The following is a 17,526-nucleotide window of genomic DNA, read 5'->3' as shown; positions in this document are numbered from 1 at the left end:
GAAGTGTTATATGTCCATTTTGGTGTGGATGGGGAACGCCTCAACCACTAGACAAACTGCCACCCCGGGTTAGAGAGAGAGAGAGAGGGAGAGAGAGAGAGAAAAAGAGAGATATTCAAACAGATTCAACCTATCTAATAGAAGCGTTATCTGTCCACTCTCGCAGGTGATGATGGGGGGACTGGAAAACAGTCACGGTGTATAGCCTCATGTAGTGTTGCCAATGTGACATCAAGGCTGAGAAACGCCACGTTATGTAATCGCCTTTATATGTTACTTTCAGCGTGACATCTCGATTCTCCATGCCGAGAATAACTGACGTAAAACTGCGACAAAGAGCAATATTTATTCCACCTCGTTTCTCTATTGTCACAGAAGTTCTGTTTGGTTTGAACTTTTTATATCTTTCTAAATTTAAAATAAATGTATTTATTTGAATATTAGAATTCATTGACAGATGCATAAACAGTCAACAGTACAACAATACAAAAACAAACCAGCCATGTTTAGACAGACCACGGACATTTTACATGTAAGTGTCCAGGCTGTACAGTATGGAAATATCATCGCCGTTAATTTCCAAGATTCACTGAGGTAACTGACTATTCTGATGACATGATCTCACAGAATCAAATGAGTTATTAAATGCTATACCTTTGGTGATACGATTTATCAGAATCAGTCGGGTTATTCAATGTGGACGATATGACCTCCCAGAATCAATGGGGTTATTCAATGTTCTGCCTTTTGATGATATGATTTCCCAGAATCAATGGGGTTATTCAATGTTCTGCCTTTGACGATATGACTTTCCAGGATCAATGGGGTTATTCAATGTTCTGCCTTTGGTGTTAGATCTAACAGTCGCCATCACTGTCCATCAAGGAAGACGCCATGCTGATCCTTGGGGAACCGGATGCCAGGGAACACCACCCGGGCCACCTCCTGCAGGGTCCCCGCATCCAGGATGAGGAGGAAGTCTTCCTGATCCTCCCCAATAGTCCCAACCACCGACAGCAACATACCTGCAACGATATCATACCCACAAAGACATTATACAATTCTGCTATTTATTTGGATCATGAGGTTTCAAATCACAATAACCACTGCTAATATGAAACAAGTGGTTTGACGGCAGCGTCAAAGCGGAAGTTAATGTTAATAGAAATCATTGTCGATAGGAGTTTTGTCGTCATAATATCTTGTCTGTCCGGGTTTGGTTGTTGGGTGATGGTCGTCTTTTTCAGGTGTTGGTCAATGGTCAGCTGTTTCAGGTATTGGTCAATGGTCAAATGTTTCAGGCGTTGGTTTATGGTCAACCGTTTCAGGTGTTGGTTAATGGTCAACTGTTTCAGGTGTTGGTTATTGGTCAATTGTTTTAGATAATGGTTTATGGTCACTGAGGCAAGTGAATGCCGGGGAATTTTTGTAAGTGAAGTTATTGAAACAATTAAGCTGCTGTTCTTTGCAGATGATATGTCCTACTTCCAGACTCCGCGATAGAATTTCAAAGGAAATTAGATACATTAGAATTATTTTGCAATAAATGGGCAATGAGGGTAAATCTAGAGAAAGAGTACAAAGTTTATTCTTTAAAAGATTTTTGAAACTGGGAAAACAAGCACATTCAAGTGCTGTTTTGGGCGAAGTTGGCCGTTAAAATTTATGTATAAACTATTTTAACAGATGTTTAAAATATTGGTGTAGACTTATTTGTATGAATCCGAAGCGTTACCCCTATGCCCGTTATAAAATTTTAAAATCATTTGATGCGATTGGGGCTTAAATTGGGTTTCACATGTCAGGATGTTATTATTTTAAACGCCGCCTCCGTGGTCTTGTGGTAGAACGTCCGCCCGGAGAGCGGAAGGTCCGGGGTTCGATCCCCGGCCGCGTCATACCAAAAGACGTTAAAAAATGGTACTTGTTGTTACCCTGTCTGGCGCTCGGCATTAAGGGGCTAAAACAAGGACTGGTCGGCTCGGTGTCAGTATACTGTGTCTGAGTGGGGTATTCATGTTAAACTGCGGCATGGTATCTCAGTGAGCTAGCACTATAAATCGGCATCAGTACGGACTTGTACAAGCAGACACACACACACGTACATGCACGTCGCTATATAAGTGCAATAATCTTGGACGCCACGTTAAACCCCATTTCTCCTCACCTCACCTCAACCTTGCCATGGCAGAACGACCGGCCAGATGTTCCCTGCACATGGTATAAACCTACCTCATAAGGTATATGAATAGGTCACACAACTGACAACAGCGACACAGGTTGTAAAACATACATGACATCGTTGTATATAAACATCCCATCCTGTGACACCAGAAACCTGATGCTATGCACCATGGGATTATTCCATGAAAGGTCATTTCTTTAACAATATTTCAGTTGTGAAATATCATCTTCTAAAGAAAATAGTATTATTATGACATTAATAGATGATTCTGCTCGGAGATCAGGTGTAGGGAGATCCTAATGCTGGTGTCCCTGGTGGTTCCTGCTCCCAAACTGAACTTCATCAACATTAATCTCATCCACATCCTTCTGCCATCAATAACCAAGTGCCAAGGCCTTGAAGCGGATCTCCCTCCGGATGATGGCTGTATATACCAATATATCTCATCTCTCCACACAGGGTCAGGGGAACAGTATCATCCACTATCACCATCAACTCTTCTGAACACTAGCATTAGACATGACGGGCCAAACAACTCAATGGTCTTAAATTGTCTAGACTTAAGTAAAAATAACATTAAGAGTAGTCTCAACAAATTAGGGGGACCGATCATGTATTTCATGGTTTTGTGGGAACGGGGAGAATGGAAGGCGAGGGACTGTTTTGTTGTCGTAAGAGACAAAGTATGTTCCCGGTCACTGCTTCATTAGATATGAGGGAACAATTATAAAAAACATTCTATCACATTTTAGCACATATGCCGCGTTTTCAGCAACACTTTATTTCCAGTATTTTCAACAACAAACTATTTTTTCAGGAACATCTTTTTCGGTGTAGATTGTAAATTTAGAGGGAAAGGTCATAATCTTATTAATAATTCTGTTTTTCGACAGCAGTGAAATGATTTGGACATTTTTATTACCCCAAGTATGAAATTTCATGCAATCAATCATTGTTTTGCTTTTTAAATGCTCGTTGAAACTCGTCGCTGTTGTATAGCCCCGACTACACGTCACGGTGACGTAACTGTACCTGTTGCTGACTGCAGCTCTCGTGACATAACTGCAATATTGCTGAATACAAGCTTCCGTGACATAGCTTGGACACGCCAGAAACCTATGATCCTGGGTTCGAGTCCCGGTTCGCCCCAATTATGTTTCTAGGTTTGTCAGCACCATACCCGTGCTCGTGGGTTTCACCGAAGTGGTAAACGTCTGATACCTGCATCACTTCGGGCTTTCCTCCCACATTAAGTTGACACGCCGTGATATAACTGGAATAGTGTTAAAAGTGGCGTTAAACCCAACTCACTCACTCGCTCACTCGCTGCAATATTGCTGATTACAAGCCACCACGTAGCTGTAATATTGATGACTACATGCTCCCGTGAAATCCCTGTCAAATTGCTGACGACAAACCACCACACAGCCGTAAGGTCGCTGATTACAAGCCACCACAGAGCTGTTATATTTCTGACTACAGCGTTAACCTTCACTCACTCCTTACCGTCATCTTCACGTGAAGCTGAAGGTCGCGGCACAAAGATGGCTTCGGAAGGGAAGCATCCGTCTTCGCACCATTTCAAGGTCGTCTTCTCGTTGATGTCAACCTTGAATATCTGAAAACAATGAAACGGAATTGTTCCTTACTAACTGAGATTCATTAAAATGTATGTCGTCTGACAATTTATATCAAATAGGTATAATCAAATGCAACGATAACGCAGAAATAAAACAACATAATCACTGAATTTGAAGGAACTGATGAAAAGAATTATACCATAAACGGTCGCTTCAGACATGACTATCTTTTAACTCTAACCGTTGCTGCACTTAACCAATAAAAACGGCAACTTAAGACGAATACATTATTTACCGCGAAATCCGATACTTTAATAATGTACATCACTAAGATTCAGAGTAGAGCAGGCGCATCAATCACGCCTCTTAGACAACTTGCTCTTTCTGATTGTGTCAATACACAGAATGGGTAGGTATGGAAGATAAATGATTTGTTAATACATTTCTAAAAAATGAAATACGAGTCTCGTTGTGCACCCCACAAATGAATATGTTTTGTCCGATGGCAGATCAGTCAAATGCCGCCCTGTTAATCACTGATCACATTAGTTATCGTGTAAACGTATTACGTACGCCTGACGCAAAGTAAAACAAATGATTTATGCTGCTGCTTTTGGGTTTACCCATTATGTGTTTTTTTTGTAACAAATCGTTAAATTACGTCAGTCTCTGAAGGCGAACGAAAAATCAATCTGTTTTATGAGTAAAGTTAATTGGATTTGGAAAAAAAATTGCTCCTTCCTGCCTGAAGCGGTATGGCGACCATGCCTTTAATTGGGCTAATTGTGTCTTTAAAAATTTAGACAAACCAATAACAAAAAGTTCAGACTTTGCCTTTTGGGTTGCCATTGTGCCGAAGTCCCGGTAAGCAATGTCGTGGTGGGGAGTGGGGTAGTGGAAGTAGCAGCAGCAGTAGTAGTAGCAGAAGTGGTAGTAGTAGTAGCAGTCGCAGTAGAAGAAGTAGTTGTAGCAGCAACAGTAGTAGCAGCAGCAATAGCAACAGTAGCAGTAGCAGCAATAGCAGCAGTAGCAATAACGGTAGCAGTAACAGCAACAGTAGCAATGACAGTAGTAGTAACAACAACAGTAGTAGTAGCAGCAATAGCAGCAGTGGCAGTTGTAATAGTAACAGTAACAGTAGCAGCAGCAGTAGCAGTAGCAGTCGCAGTCGCAGTAGCAGCAGTAGCAGCAATAGTAGCAGTAGCAGTAGTAATAGTAGCAGTAGCAGTAGTAGAAGTAGTAGTAGCAGTACCAGTAGCAGCAATAGAAGTAACAGTAGCAGTAGCAGCAGTAGTAGTAACAGTTGCACTAGTAGTAGCAGTAGCAATAGTAGTAAAGGTAGCAGTAGCAGCAGTAGCAGTGGTAGTAGTAACAGTAACGGTAGCAGTAGCAGTAGCAGCATAAGCAGCAGTAGCAGTGGCAGTAACAGTAGTAGTAGTAGTAGTAGTAGTAGTAGTAGTAGTAGTAGTAATAGTTGTAGTGGAGGCTGTGGTAGTGGTGAATATGTTGGTATCGGTACTCAGTGTGCTGAAGACCTTAAGGAGGTTGTAGTGATGCGGTTTGTGATGTTGTTGTTGGTGTTTTAGTTGTTGATGAAGTTGGTTTTGGTTGTGTTGATGTTGGTGTTGGCGATTGTGGGAGAGATGTAATTGTTTGAATTCCTGTCAATGTTTGTGGTTCTGTTGTCGGCGTTGGGGTTGGAGACGTTGGGGTTGTATGGTGTTGCTGGTGTTGTGAGTGTTTCTGTTGTAGGCAGTGGTGGTGTCGGTGTTGCTGTTGGTGGTGATGTTGTCGTTGGTGTTGTAGATGTTGGTTGTTTCTAGTGCTAGTACAACAGTTGATGATGTATTAGTGGTGTTAGTGTTGGTGTTGAAAGTGTGGTTGTTGATGGTGATGGTGACTTCGGTGATGTAGATGTTGGTGGTTTCTGGTGATGTTAGTAGGGCTTCTGTAGTGTTGCTTGCGGTGTTGTTAGTGTTGATGGTGTCGGTGGTGGTGGAGATGATGGACTTGCAGTGGGTGCTGGCGTTGTGTATCACGTATGCTAAGCATCACTACACAGGTACGTACTGTAGGCTGATTCCCCGGCGCTGCCTGGAGCCCTATCCCGTACATGTAGCGGTACTTCCTCCCGTTGACCATAGAGTAGTTGATGATCGGTAGGTCCATCGCTGAATAAAGAAGGAAGCTGGCATAATTACACCGACAACGTTAACTCTCGTCTACACTCGCGAACTCGCGTCAACACACGCGAACTCTCGTCTACACTCGCGAACTCCCATCTACACTCACGAACTCTCGTCTACACTCGCGAAGGCTCGTCTACACTCGCGAACGCTCGTCTACACTGGTCAATACTCATCAGACCAGTGAAGATCCGGGGTAGATAAGGTCTCCAGCAACCCATGCTTGCCTTGAGAGGCGATTATGCTTGTTGTAAGAGGCGACTAACGGAATCGGGTAGTCAAGCTCGCTGACTTGGTTGATGCATCGCCACTCGTGTATACATGTCAACCATTGTCCACGATGTCCACGCTAGGTGACGCCCATCAACAGTCTCTTTACTTAAGGAAGAGAATTTATGGATGTCAACTTTCGTTTCGGAGTACATGCTTACTCCTTCATCACGTGATTCACGAAGGATCATTGTCTTGAAGAAGGAGTTAGTATATAATCCGAAACAGTGAGTTCCTCAAAATAAAGAAATTCTCTTCCTTATGTGTATCACTTATAAATGCCTTTCAAAGACCTGACTCTCTTTACTTGTATATACATGTACTATATTGGGAGTGAGTGCTTGTCAACGCTTGTATACACTCCTGCAAACGTTACTCAGCAACGAACATCTTGGCTGCACAAAATTGTCTGTTTGCCTAACAACACCGATAGGTCCAGTGTTCTTTTCTTGCTGCTTGTTTCACCCTGTGATGAATTGTGCTTACTCGATATTTGACCAATCTCAACGTTCTTTCAACCGCTAAATTGTTTAAGCTTTCCAAACAAAGCTGGTGAACATTGCGTTAAGCATTCAACAATCTGCACATAAGCTCTTTATACAGTCTTTACATGATTAGCGTTTGATCATACACTGTTACAAATATGCCGTTATGTTACTATTTGATGGGCAGATTGAGTGTGAGAAACTCATTACTTAGACCCTGAACACAAGAACTATCTTCCCATCAATTGGTATTGCATATAAATGAGTTTGTACATGCGCTTCATTATTCGATTAGGGTGGGACAGTAATTGTTAATTGGCCATACCACTATTTCACCTACTTAACGATTAACCCGTAGGTTAATATAATACTGACACAAACATTTAGACCAACGTTCATGAAATCTTCTGCAATCACATTACAGCAAACATCAGATACGCAACCTTTCGTTATTAATGTCCAAAATGCATGTACGGAATCTTTTAATCGAAATGCATTTGAAGTCCTGGCTGCTCTAGCCCTGCCTAAAGTGACTCGTGTCTATTAAACAGGATTAAATAGCCCATTACGTCCTACGGGCGACTCGGGAGACTGCAGATAGAGGCAATCTTCCGTGGCCATCGTTGCCGTAATTTGAAGTAAATGAGAAGATTTACGTTGCAACCGATGCTCAGATAGACGCTGTCGTGAGATAAGAGAAGATGAAGGCTGATGTTGGTCCCTACCTGTGTTCAACACCTGTCAGGTGCAAATCACCAGGCCACACCTGATCTTATCCTCTCCTGATCGATTATGTTCGTCGGCTTGATGGAGTTTTTAGGTTAAGGTAATGGTGAACCCGGGCGTTTCGTTTCATCAACTTTCAGAGTATCATTTGCAACGAAACGGACCCTGAAATGCCCTTAATAAGATTGAAATGCCGCGTGTCTGTTGACGCATGTGTCAGTGGCTTGGATTAGGCTTTGTAGGGTGGTCGAGATTAGGTTCTATCATGTGGACAGATTGGTGATGAGTGTTGACGGAACCAATAGGATCACAATGCAAAGAACAATGCATTTTACTGATCTCCGAAACCAATTATCTCCGAACTGGGATTAGGGATAAAACATTGCCATTGGCCAACATATACATTAATCAGCCGAAGTTGGCAAATATATATCAAGATTAAATCCCTACTCATCAATAATGGTCTGAATTTCAGTTTCATTAATCTACCAATCAGGATCCCGTACACCCCTGTCACAGCGGGATACTCTGTCATGCTATAGAAAATATGTATTGCTAAATATATTTCATTAATGTAATACCACTTGTTCCAAACCTCCATTCCATGTGAATTGATGTAAATGTATATGGACCTAAACAACAATATAACCTCATCAATACTTAAAAGAAGTAGGACCGCCTCCGTGGTCTAGTGGTAGAGCGTCCGCCCGGAGAGCGGAAGGTCTGGGGTTCGATTCCCGACCGCGTCATACCAAAAGACGTTACAAAATCGTACTTGTTGTTACCCTGTCTGGCGCTCAGCATTAAGGGGCTAAAACAAGGACTGGTCGGCTCGGAGTCAGTATACTGTGTCTGAGTGGGATATTCATGTTAAATTGGTATGGTATCTAAGTGAGCTAGCACTATAAATCGGCATCAGTCCGGACTAGTACAAGCAGCCACACAAACACACACATGTACATGCACGTCGCTATATAAGTGCAATAATCTTGGACGCGACGTTAAACCCCATTTCACCTCACCTCAAAAGAAGTGGAAAGCTACTTTTGTTTACTAAACCATTTCAATAATCATAAGAAAGTTCTGCTGAAACTCTACAGAACAATTCCGACTATACCGTAAGCATGATTGTGTATATGAATTACTATCAAATAGTGATGACACCAGATGTTCGCGAAAACGTGAGAGTACACTCTAGCAAATGTGTTTAGAATGTAAACACAGACAAGGCATGTTCAGATCTAAACATGATTAAGAATGTGTTTAAATACTAAACGGAATACACATTTGGTGTGATCTATCGAGGCGTATTTAGGTCTAAACACATGAAATAAGCAAATAGTATCGTCTCACAGCCTAAACACCACCTAAACACAGCATTCCCATAATCTAAGCATGTTCAGAATTTAAACACGTTAAAATGTTTAGATTTTAAATATGTTTAAAAATGCTTAGAATTTAAACCTCTAATTTCAAAATATATTATACATCTTATCCATATTTGACTTAATGCCTCAATAAAATATTATGCACTTTGAAACAGGTTTAAATTCGAAACATGTTTAAATGCGAAACATGTTTTAACTTTAAACATGTTCAAACGTATTTAAAATCATCCGTCACAAATGCTCACAAAGGCAGATTATTTGTTGAAAGTTACTTTTTGAGGTTGGTTTTGTATTGTATTCATCCATTTCCAGGAGCATTGTGTTTGTTTCATACGGTGGGAGTTCTGAGATGTATGGATGCATTTGTTTGGGTCAACATGTCCTAAGGAAGAGGTCTGGAGCTGGTCACCTCGCCAGATGTATTTATTATGACCGCGTCATACTACATGACGTTACAAGATGGGACACTGTTTGGTGCTCGACAAAAGGCGAAAGCGAAAGGTCCGGGGTTCGATCCCTGGCCGCGTCATACCAAAAGATATTAAAAGATGGTACTTGTTGTTACCAAGTCTGGCGCTCGGCATTAAGGGGCTGAACAAGGACTGATCCAATCGGAGACAGGATACTGTGTCTGAGTGGGGTATTCATGTTAAACTGCGGCATGGTATCTCAATGGGCCAGTACAATGAATCCGGCATTCGCCCAGACTCGTTTTTGAGCATGCTACATCTTCCACTCGTTATATCAACGTGATCTACCCCGTTTTTGACTGAATTAGCAAACGTAGACCAAACGGCAGGCTGAATTCCCAATATAGCAAAACCCCGTGAACAAGGACAGTATGATTTCCTTATTCACAAACTTCCCTGTGGCTGAGACATGGGTTGACCGTAATGTCCAGGGTCCGTTTCACAAAGCGATCTTAGCTCTACGACTATGGATTAACGACAGTCGTAGTCTTTCGATCGTGCTGTGTAATGAGGCTCTGGACCCGTATGCACAAAGCGACGCTACGGCTTTTGTAACTCTTACAATGTAACATCCCCTGACAATGATTGAAAAGCTAAGATAGCTTTGTGCAAGCTGGCCCAGTAGTCGGAGTCAGGACCAACGGGTCTTTAATGTATATGAAACAAGCATCTTTGTCCACCTACATTCTGTCGACAGTGGTTGGTACGTGCAGAAAATCTTTTTCTTCTTCATCACAGCCGTGGCGTCTGAGTCTGGAAGCGTCACAAGGTTGCTGTCTGACTCTGACTGGAAAAGAAAAGAGCCATACCAACCGTCAAACAACCTCTTTCCTATGATGTGTACAAACATGACAGAATGGGATGCTATCAGCCCTTCAGTGTCTTACATTATGAACACGAAGCCTGAAGACAGATCAGCATCAGTAGCAGAGGAACCCTAAACTGGACCACGTTGGTCATAGGTGCTTGTACCAACAAACGCCCATAACCTTACACACTGTCATGTCGTGCAAACTAGAGACATATTTAATATATGTATACAATAATACCCATGATGTACATTATCTTTGCTATACTGTCGGAAATCTGTTTATAGATTTTAAACATGTTATTATCGAAACATCTACATGATGCTGATCTAAGCTTAGATTCACGATTGGCACGTTTGGTTTTCTCAAGAATGTTACCCTGTTGCTCTGGGATACAATAGACTAATATAGCTAATAGAAGTGTTACAATAGAACAACATCAACATCAAGAGGCTTCAGATGAGTACCCCTCTGATATGACTTTTGAATATTGCTGTATTTATCCATGCAAAATGAAAACCGAAGGTATTTAGAGAACCTAGCGTTTAATGTGTTAACATATTTAGACAGAGAGACGCTATGTGATTATTATTAGTCCTTTAAAGATCTGAAAATGCTTTCACACAGTGATCAGCATTTCTTTCTGCCGTATGCATGGTTTCTTTGTCCTAAAGAGCCTCAAAGGCTCATCTTAACTGAAATACTGTTAAACATCAGTCACTCACTCACTCTCTAATCCAAGGTTCTTCATTTATTTGACATAACGATTGATACGACAGTAGATCTGCTGTAAACCTACAAATGTACTTCCTGTTGAATCGCACAAGGGAGGTAACTATGCAGTTGTATCTTTCCCCCAACTTCATCCTTAAATGTAACTGGGCGGTCGGGTAGCCTAGTGGTTAAAGTGTTTGCTCGTCATGCCGAAGACCCGGGTTCGATTCCCGATATGGGTACAATGTGTGAAGCCCATCTCTGGTATCCCCGCCGTGATATTGCTGGAATATTGCTAAAAGCGGCGTAGAACTATACTCACTCACTTACTCACTCACTTAAACGTAACTGTTACTTCTACTTCTGTAAAGTATATTTCACACGTTTTTGTGAATATATATTTTATGAACATTGTTAAATATTAAATATAAACACCCAGAGGAAGTAAGAAAGAGGGAAATAAAACTCCACCTTAAGTTATATGGCGTCTATCAATGTACAGTTAAAAGACAGAAATAATTTACAAAACCTATTTACGTCACAGTAAGACGCAATTCCACATCATATGAGATGACTCCATGTCGAAGTAGATATGCATTTAGGAAAAAAACCATTTCGAAACCACCAACATGGTATTTCATGTAAACAATTACCAATACAGCACCCACAGACTTCTGTAGAGTAGTCATAAAAAGTATTATGCATCAATGGATACTCTCAAAAGATATCATAGTGATTACACCTCGATGAAGGCACATACCCAATCATGTCTTCCGCTTGAGCGTTTCAAACTAACTAGAATATGATCTTTAGAGTTGATAAAGGGACACCAATATCTGAGAACTTCCCAGCAGTTATTAATAATTCATGAGATTAACAAGTTGTTCAAATGTAGCTAATACTATATGACAAGTTAGTCATTCAATTGTATTAAAATAATCAATATGTAACATTGACAATTCGACCTAATAGAATAATTAGATTACATAAATCAGTTCGACGCCCCGTCATAGCCTGGTCGTGCGCCAAGTTTTTATTTCCCTACATAAACGCACACATATTTTGAGAGTATTACTTTAGGAATGATTCGTAACTTAAATACTTCCACACTGTAGGAAATGAATGTTGCGAACATGACAATTTTGTCTTACATAACCAAAACCAAGGTGGATGCGGCGGAGATTATATCTACGGCGCTAATTACAACATCAGAAAGATGTTGCCTTATGATGAGGTCAGAAGATGTTGCCTTATGATCAGGTCAGAAGATGTTGCCTTATGATGTCAGAGGATGTTGCCTTATGATCAGGTCAGAAGATGTTGCCTTATGATCAGGTCAGAAGATATTGCCTTATGATCAGGTCAGAACATGCCCCGATACGTCGTGAGGAAACACTGCCATTAAAGTGGTTACCCACTTATACGCCGAGGTAATCAACTGCTCAATGAGTACATAACACTGAAATTAGACCTTTTGATCAAGTCCGATCTAATATGGTACAACTGTCCGGTCAGAGCAAGTTGAATTCTCCCAATCAGGCTACTAAGCCCTTCATCAATATGTAGATGGATGGTCCTGGCATGGTGATGCAGGTTTATAAGCGGCGACATGCTACATGTAGGTGTGCTGCACATGAAGGGAGTGAAGTGAAGACATCTCCAGACGTCTACATTAACCCTAGTTAATTGTTAGTGTTATCATTAACCTCTAGTCTTTGTGAACCCGTGGGGGCCCGAGTCAGCATAGGTTCCCAGGACCCCATTGTTGGTCGGAAGAGTCGACTTAATTGGATCGAGTGGTCACGTTCTGTGACTTAGCTCATTGCGTGTCATTTTGCATCTTCGAAAACGTTTAAGTCAGTCACTGTTGTGCCTGGTTCGGAGTCAAATATTAACAAGGTTGCAGTGGGAAGAACTGAATATTGACTGCGGAGTAAAACTAGATTTTACCTGATGACTGATGAGGGTAACATGATTTTATTTCATAATATTTCAAGGACAGGCAAATAGAAATGCCATCCGAGATTATTCAACATATATAGCGACGTGCATGCTTGTACTAGTCCGGACTGATGCCTATTTATAGTGCTAGACCACTGAGAAACGATGCCGCAGTTTAACATGAATACCCCACTCAGATACAGTATACTGACTCCGAGCCGACCAGTCCTTGTTTTAGCCCATTAATGCCGAGCGCCAGACAGTTGTTGTCAATAACAAGTACCATCTTTTAACGTCTTTTGGTATGACGCGGCCGGGCATCGAACCCCGGACCTTCCTCTCTCCGGGCGGACGCTCTACCACTAGACCACGGAGGCGGTCGCTCGGGCATGGGAAAAACATCCCCTTTCAGTATGGACACTTTTGAAGGAACAACATCAACCCAGTGTTCCTCCTCGACCTCGTCCAATCAGTGATCATTTTGTGACCTTTCAGCTAAGTCTTACATTTATATCTACTTCAAGAGGCAAGACGTATCTCCATGGGTGAGGGCGTGGCAGGTTATTGATGACCTCTTCAGCTTTGTCACTGTTGAGGCGGTCCATGTCGAACTTGTCGAGGATGTCGCCAACATGAAAGCCACAGACATCGACCACTAGTTGCCCTGGGAAGAGAAAAACATGTCAACAATGGTATCTGTGATGTATTAAACTGGAACCATTGACCAGAAAAAATCTGATGAAGAGCTAACGAAATCTCATGAATTTATGCAATCAATGCATTTAACAACGAGCAGAAACAAAATTACTAGTGTTTAGTAGCCTAGACTGATCTAGTGTGACGGTTGCCAGCGTCACAATGCAGCACCTTAAATACATTCCTAATCATGCTTAGATCTAAACATGCCTTGTCTGTGTTTTCATTCTAAACATATTTTACTGTGTACTCTCACCTTTTCGCGAACACCTGGTGTCATCAGTATTTGGTAGTGATTCATAAAACACATTGATTAGTCGGAATCTTTCAATCGACTGCCTTCAATAGAGATCATTCCTTATGAATATGGGCTGAAAAATAACCCACTTGCTTTCTTTTGTTTTAAACTTAGTGAGAAATATACAAAAATGTAAATCTTTGAAAGGTCCATAAACTACGACGACGTTAATTTGATACAAACTAGTTAATTCATGAAGTCTACTTCATGGATGTTCAATTTTCCAAACTTTCCAAAGAAGTATACATATTTAGCCTTTTTTAAATGCAGCGATATATTTGAATTAGAAACAAATCTCCCAGAGAAATCTTAAGAAAAAAATTATCCCGTCTTGTAATTCAATTTATCGGGTCATACATAATGTAACGAAAACCTATATACAATAAGCAAGATGCCATTAACACCGGCCGAGAGAATTCCACGCGAACATGGAGGCAATATAAGCCGACTCGATCACTACTATATGGTGAACGATGGCCGAGTACTAAACAAGATAATTTGTCAACCTAGCTTCTTGTTTACACAAGGTACAGTAAATGGATGAGCTCTTAGAACGCTAGGTATTGGAGAGGTTGATAATCTGGATTTATTGATACCAAACGCTTCTGTATAAAACTTAATGTATAATACTTTGAACTTTAACCTTATATGTCCACATTAATATGCATGCACATGCACACCAGTGTTTCAGATTTACATAAATGCATGGATGTACTTTGGTGTTACTGAATGTCTGGGGCTCCAGAAGGATCCATTATCTGTGAGGTGTACATTCCCATCTGGTGTCCTGCTCTAGGTGTTGAAATAAACACATGACGTCACACATAACGTCATTCGAGGGTCAGTTTTATGTTTAAAGTTACGATGGTAATATTTATACAAACCCTGACTCCATTAAACATTTCGCTTATTGACAAGTCACAAGATCCACAAAAGATGAGATATATAGCACAATATCCAAATACTTGTAAATATAGTGAGTGAGTGAGTGAGTATGGTTTTACGCCGCTTTTAGCAATATTCCAGCAATATCACGGCGGGGGACACCAGAAATGGGCTTCACACATTGTACCCATGTGGGGAATCGAACCCGGGTCTTCGGCGTGACGAGCGAACGCTTTAACCACAAGGCTACCCGACCGCCCCTACTTGTAAATATAAAACACCAGAGAATAACCAGATTATAATCCAGATTACCCGCCGATTCCACTGGGCGTAAAAGAAAAATATATGGATGGATCATCGAAAATCAGTGAAAAGGGTAAGCATGTCCTGCCCTACCGATAACACCCGCTACTCAAATAAGGGTAATCGTCAAAATAATGCGAGCGACGCATTTTCCTCTGGACATATTGGAGTCTAGTGTCATGTCAGCTTCACTGCCCATGGGAGGAAACAATGGCATATATAACAAAACTCACAATAAACAATATAACTGAGACCGAGATTTAGACAGTGCCTTTCACAAATTTCCGCACGAAGTGTTGTCAGTTTGTTTGATCAAGCCGTTACACCAGTCACCCACCGTGTATGACGGTGTCTTTGTCCATGGTAATCTTGTCAAATAATCTTATAGTGTCAAGACGAACGCTTCCCACCTACTTTGTGAAAATGTCCAGAGCAGCAACAACAGTCGTGAATACATAACACCTCTCATTTAAGTTCAAAGTATTGCGCAAACTCGTGTAACACTCAACTTAAACGGGGGGCACGGGGGGCCCAGTCGCCTAAGGCGCCGCGATTCACTGTGCAGAGTTGCGTCCCTTAGGCACGCCAGAAACCTATGATTGTGGGTTCGAATCCCGGTTCGCCCCGATTATGTTTCTAGGTTTGTCAGCACCATACCCCTGCTCGTGGGTTTCACCGAAGTGGTAAACGTTTGAGACCTGTATCACTTTCCTCCCACATTAAGATGACACGGCGTGATATAACTGTTATACTGTTAAAAGCGGCTTTAAACTCAACTCACTCACACACTCAAACGGTTTCAACACATATCCAAACGAGACAGGTAGGGTCACCGACGAAGATTGTACAGGTACTAACATTGAGAAGATAGCAGTGATATCATTCTATCGAAATGCTACCTTCCCCCCCAAAATATCATGGAATTCTGGGGCTTGGTGTTATCGTTTACTGGTTTGTTATTGTTCAAAGTCGGTCGGGTAGCCTAGTGGTTAAAGCGTTCGCTAGTCACGCTGAAGATCCGGGTTCGATTCCCGACATGGATACAATGTGTGAAGCCGATTTCTGGTGTCCCCCGCCGTGATATTGCTGGAATATTGCTAAAAGCGGCGTAAAACCATACTCACTCACTCGCTCATTCAAAGGCAGTGTTGCTCGCCTTGATTTCATGTCGCATTCAAGGTAAGGGGTGGACACTTGCATTAATTTCACGATTTACAGTAATCTCCGAATCCTCCACGAAACTGAGATTACACAAACACAATAGACGTGCTCGAGCTTGAAAGCGTTTAAACTGCATAACACATATGTATTGGAATACTTAACACATAGGAAATTGAGTGTTGGGTGATATGGAAGTCATTCCTTCTTCTAAGGTGGACCAGGTCACAAGCGAGGTTAGCTCTGAACAGTTTACAGGGGAAGTTTATCACGTTGATTCGTACGGCCTGGGTGGAGCCGGGCAATCAATGACTGCTGGGATAGTTGAGACGGCCACTCTACCGATTATCTGATGTCCCCAGCATGTGTGATATTTGTCTGACCCAGACAGCCAGCATTCAAGTGTATCATGTAGCTTATAAACCATGTTCCGTAGTGGAAAATCATACACTTCGCGGACAAATTTCAACAGTTTTATATAAACTAAGCGGCAAAAGAAAGTATAGGTCGGCAAATTGTAATTTTACTAAAAACAGCGATAACTAGTGGAAAGTGGGTATTGGGAATATGACTGCCCAGGAACATGTACCAAAAAACACCTCACCCGAACGCGCCACCTGTGACGGCGCTCGTGCGAGACAAAAAAAATGGTGAAACAGGTTTCCCGCCTATGGCATAAACTGCACGTGCATGTCAGCTGTATAAATGCGTGATGAAAGCACACAAAAGAAATGCCACGACTGTCACAGGAGAAGAACGAGAGAGCCATCGGTATGGCCAAAATGGGGGCAAAACAGGTCCAAATTGCCAGAAGGTTTGGTTGTACACCATTGACAGTAGCTAGGCTGATTCAATGGTACAGGCAGACAGGGAGGACACAGGACAGGCCTCGAACCGGACGACCCCGAGTGACAACACTACTGGAAGACGGTCAGATACGGCTCATTCCCCAGCAAAACAGATTCGTAACGGCGACGGCGACGGCGACGGCAGCAACAGTGTTGGGACATCCCATTAGCCAACGTACAGTACTACGACGACTTCGTGCTGCTGGAATCCGAGCGTATCGTCCTTTCCGAGGAATGGTACTGACTGCTCAACATCGACGCCTGAGACTGCGATGGGCGAGGCAGGTTCGACGCTGGCAAGTGAGAAATTGGCGTCGAGTGCTGTTTACTGATGAAAGTCGGTTTAATTGTTTCAAAATGACGACAGAGAACGAGTTTATCGACGCAGAGGGGAATGTTTGGCTCCAGCGTGTATTGAAGAGGTCTATCCATTCGGCGGGGGAGGTGTCATGGTGTGGGGCGGTATTTGTGGAGATCAGAAGACTGATTTGGTGATTATACAGGGCAATCTGAACGCTGTGCAGTAAAGAGACCAAGTGTTGCAGCCAGTTGTGCTTCCGTTCTTACAAAACCAACAGCAGGGG

General features: G+C 42.0%; 1 protein-coding gene across 1 annotated transcript in view; it reads right to left on the bottom strand.

The window, feature by feature from the left end:
- Positions 1 to 356: 356 nt before the first annotated feature.
- LOC139469458 (carotenoid-cleaving dioxygenase, mitochondrial-like) overlaps positions 357 to 17,526 on the bottom strand; it is a 29,235-nt gene continuing 12,065 nt past the window's right edge. The window contains exons 7-11 of the mRNA XM_071251638.1: positions 13,261 to 13,418; positions 9,975 to 10,077; positions 5,836 to 5,936; positions 3,692 to 3,803; positions 357 to 1,025 (exon numbers count right to left, since the gene is read on the bottom strand). Of these exons, the coding sequence (XP_071107739.1) occupies positions 871 to 1,025; positions 3,692 to 3,803; positions 5,836 to 5,936; positions 9,975 to 10,077; positions 13,261 to 13,418 (629 nt within the window). The 3' untranslated portion in view covers positions 357 to 870. The remainder of the gene's footprint in view (positions 1,026 to 3,691; positions 3,804 to 5,835; positions 5,937 to 9,974; positions 10,078 to 13,260; positions 13,419 to 17,526) is intronic.

This window comes from Haliotis cracherodii, unplaced genomic scaffold (assembly GCF_022045235.1).
Source record: "Haliotis cracherodii isolate W230 unplaced genomic scaffold, xgHalCrac1.p SCAF_2, whole genome shotgun sequence".
Taxonomy (NCBI): Eukaryota; Metazoa; Mollusca; class Gastropoda; order Lepetellida; family Haliotidae; genus Haliotis; species Haliotis cracherodii.
Note: the sequence above shows the minus strand (reverse complement) of the source record. Positions and strands in the feature narration are given on the sequence as shown.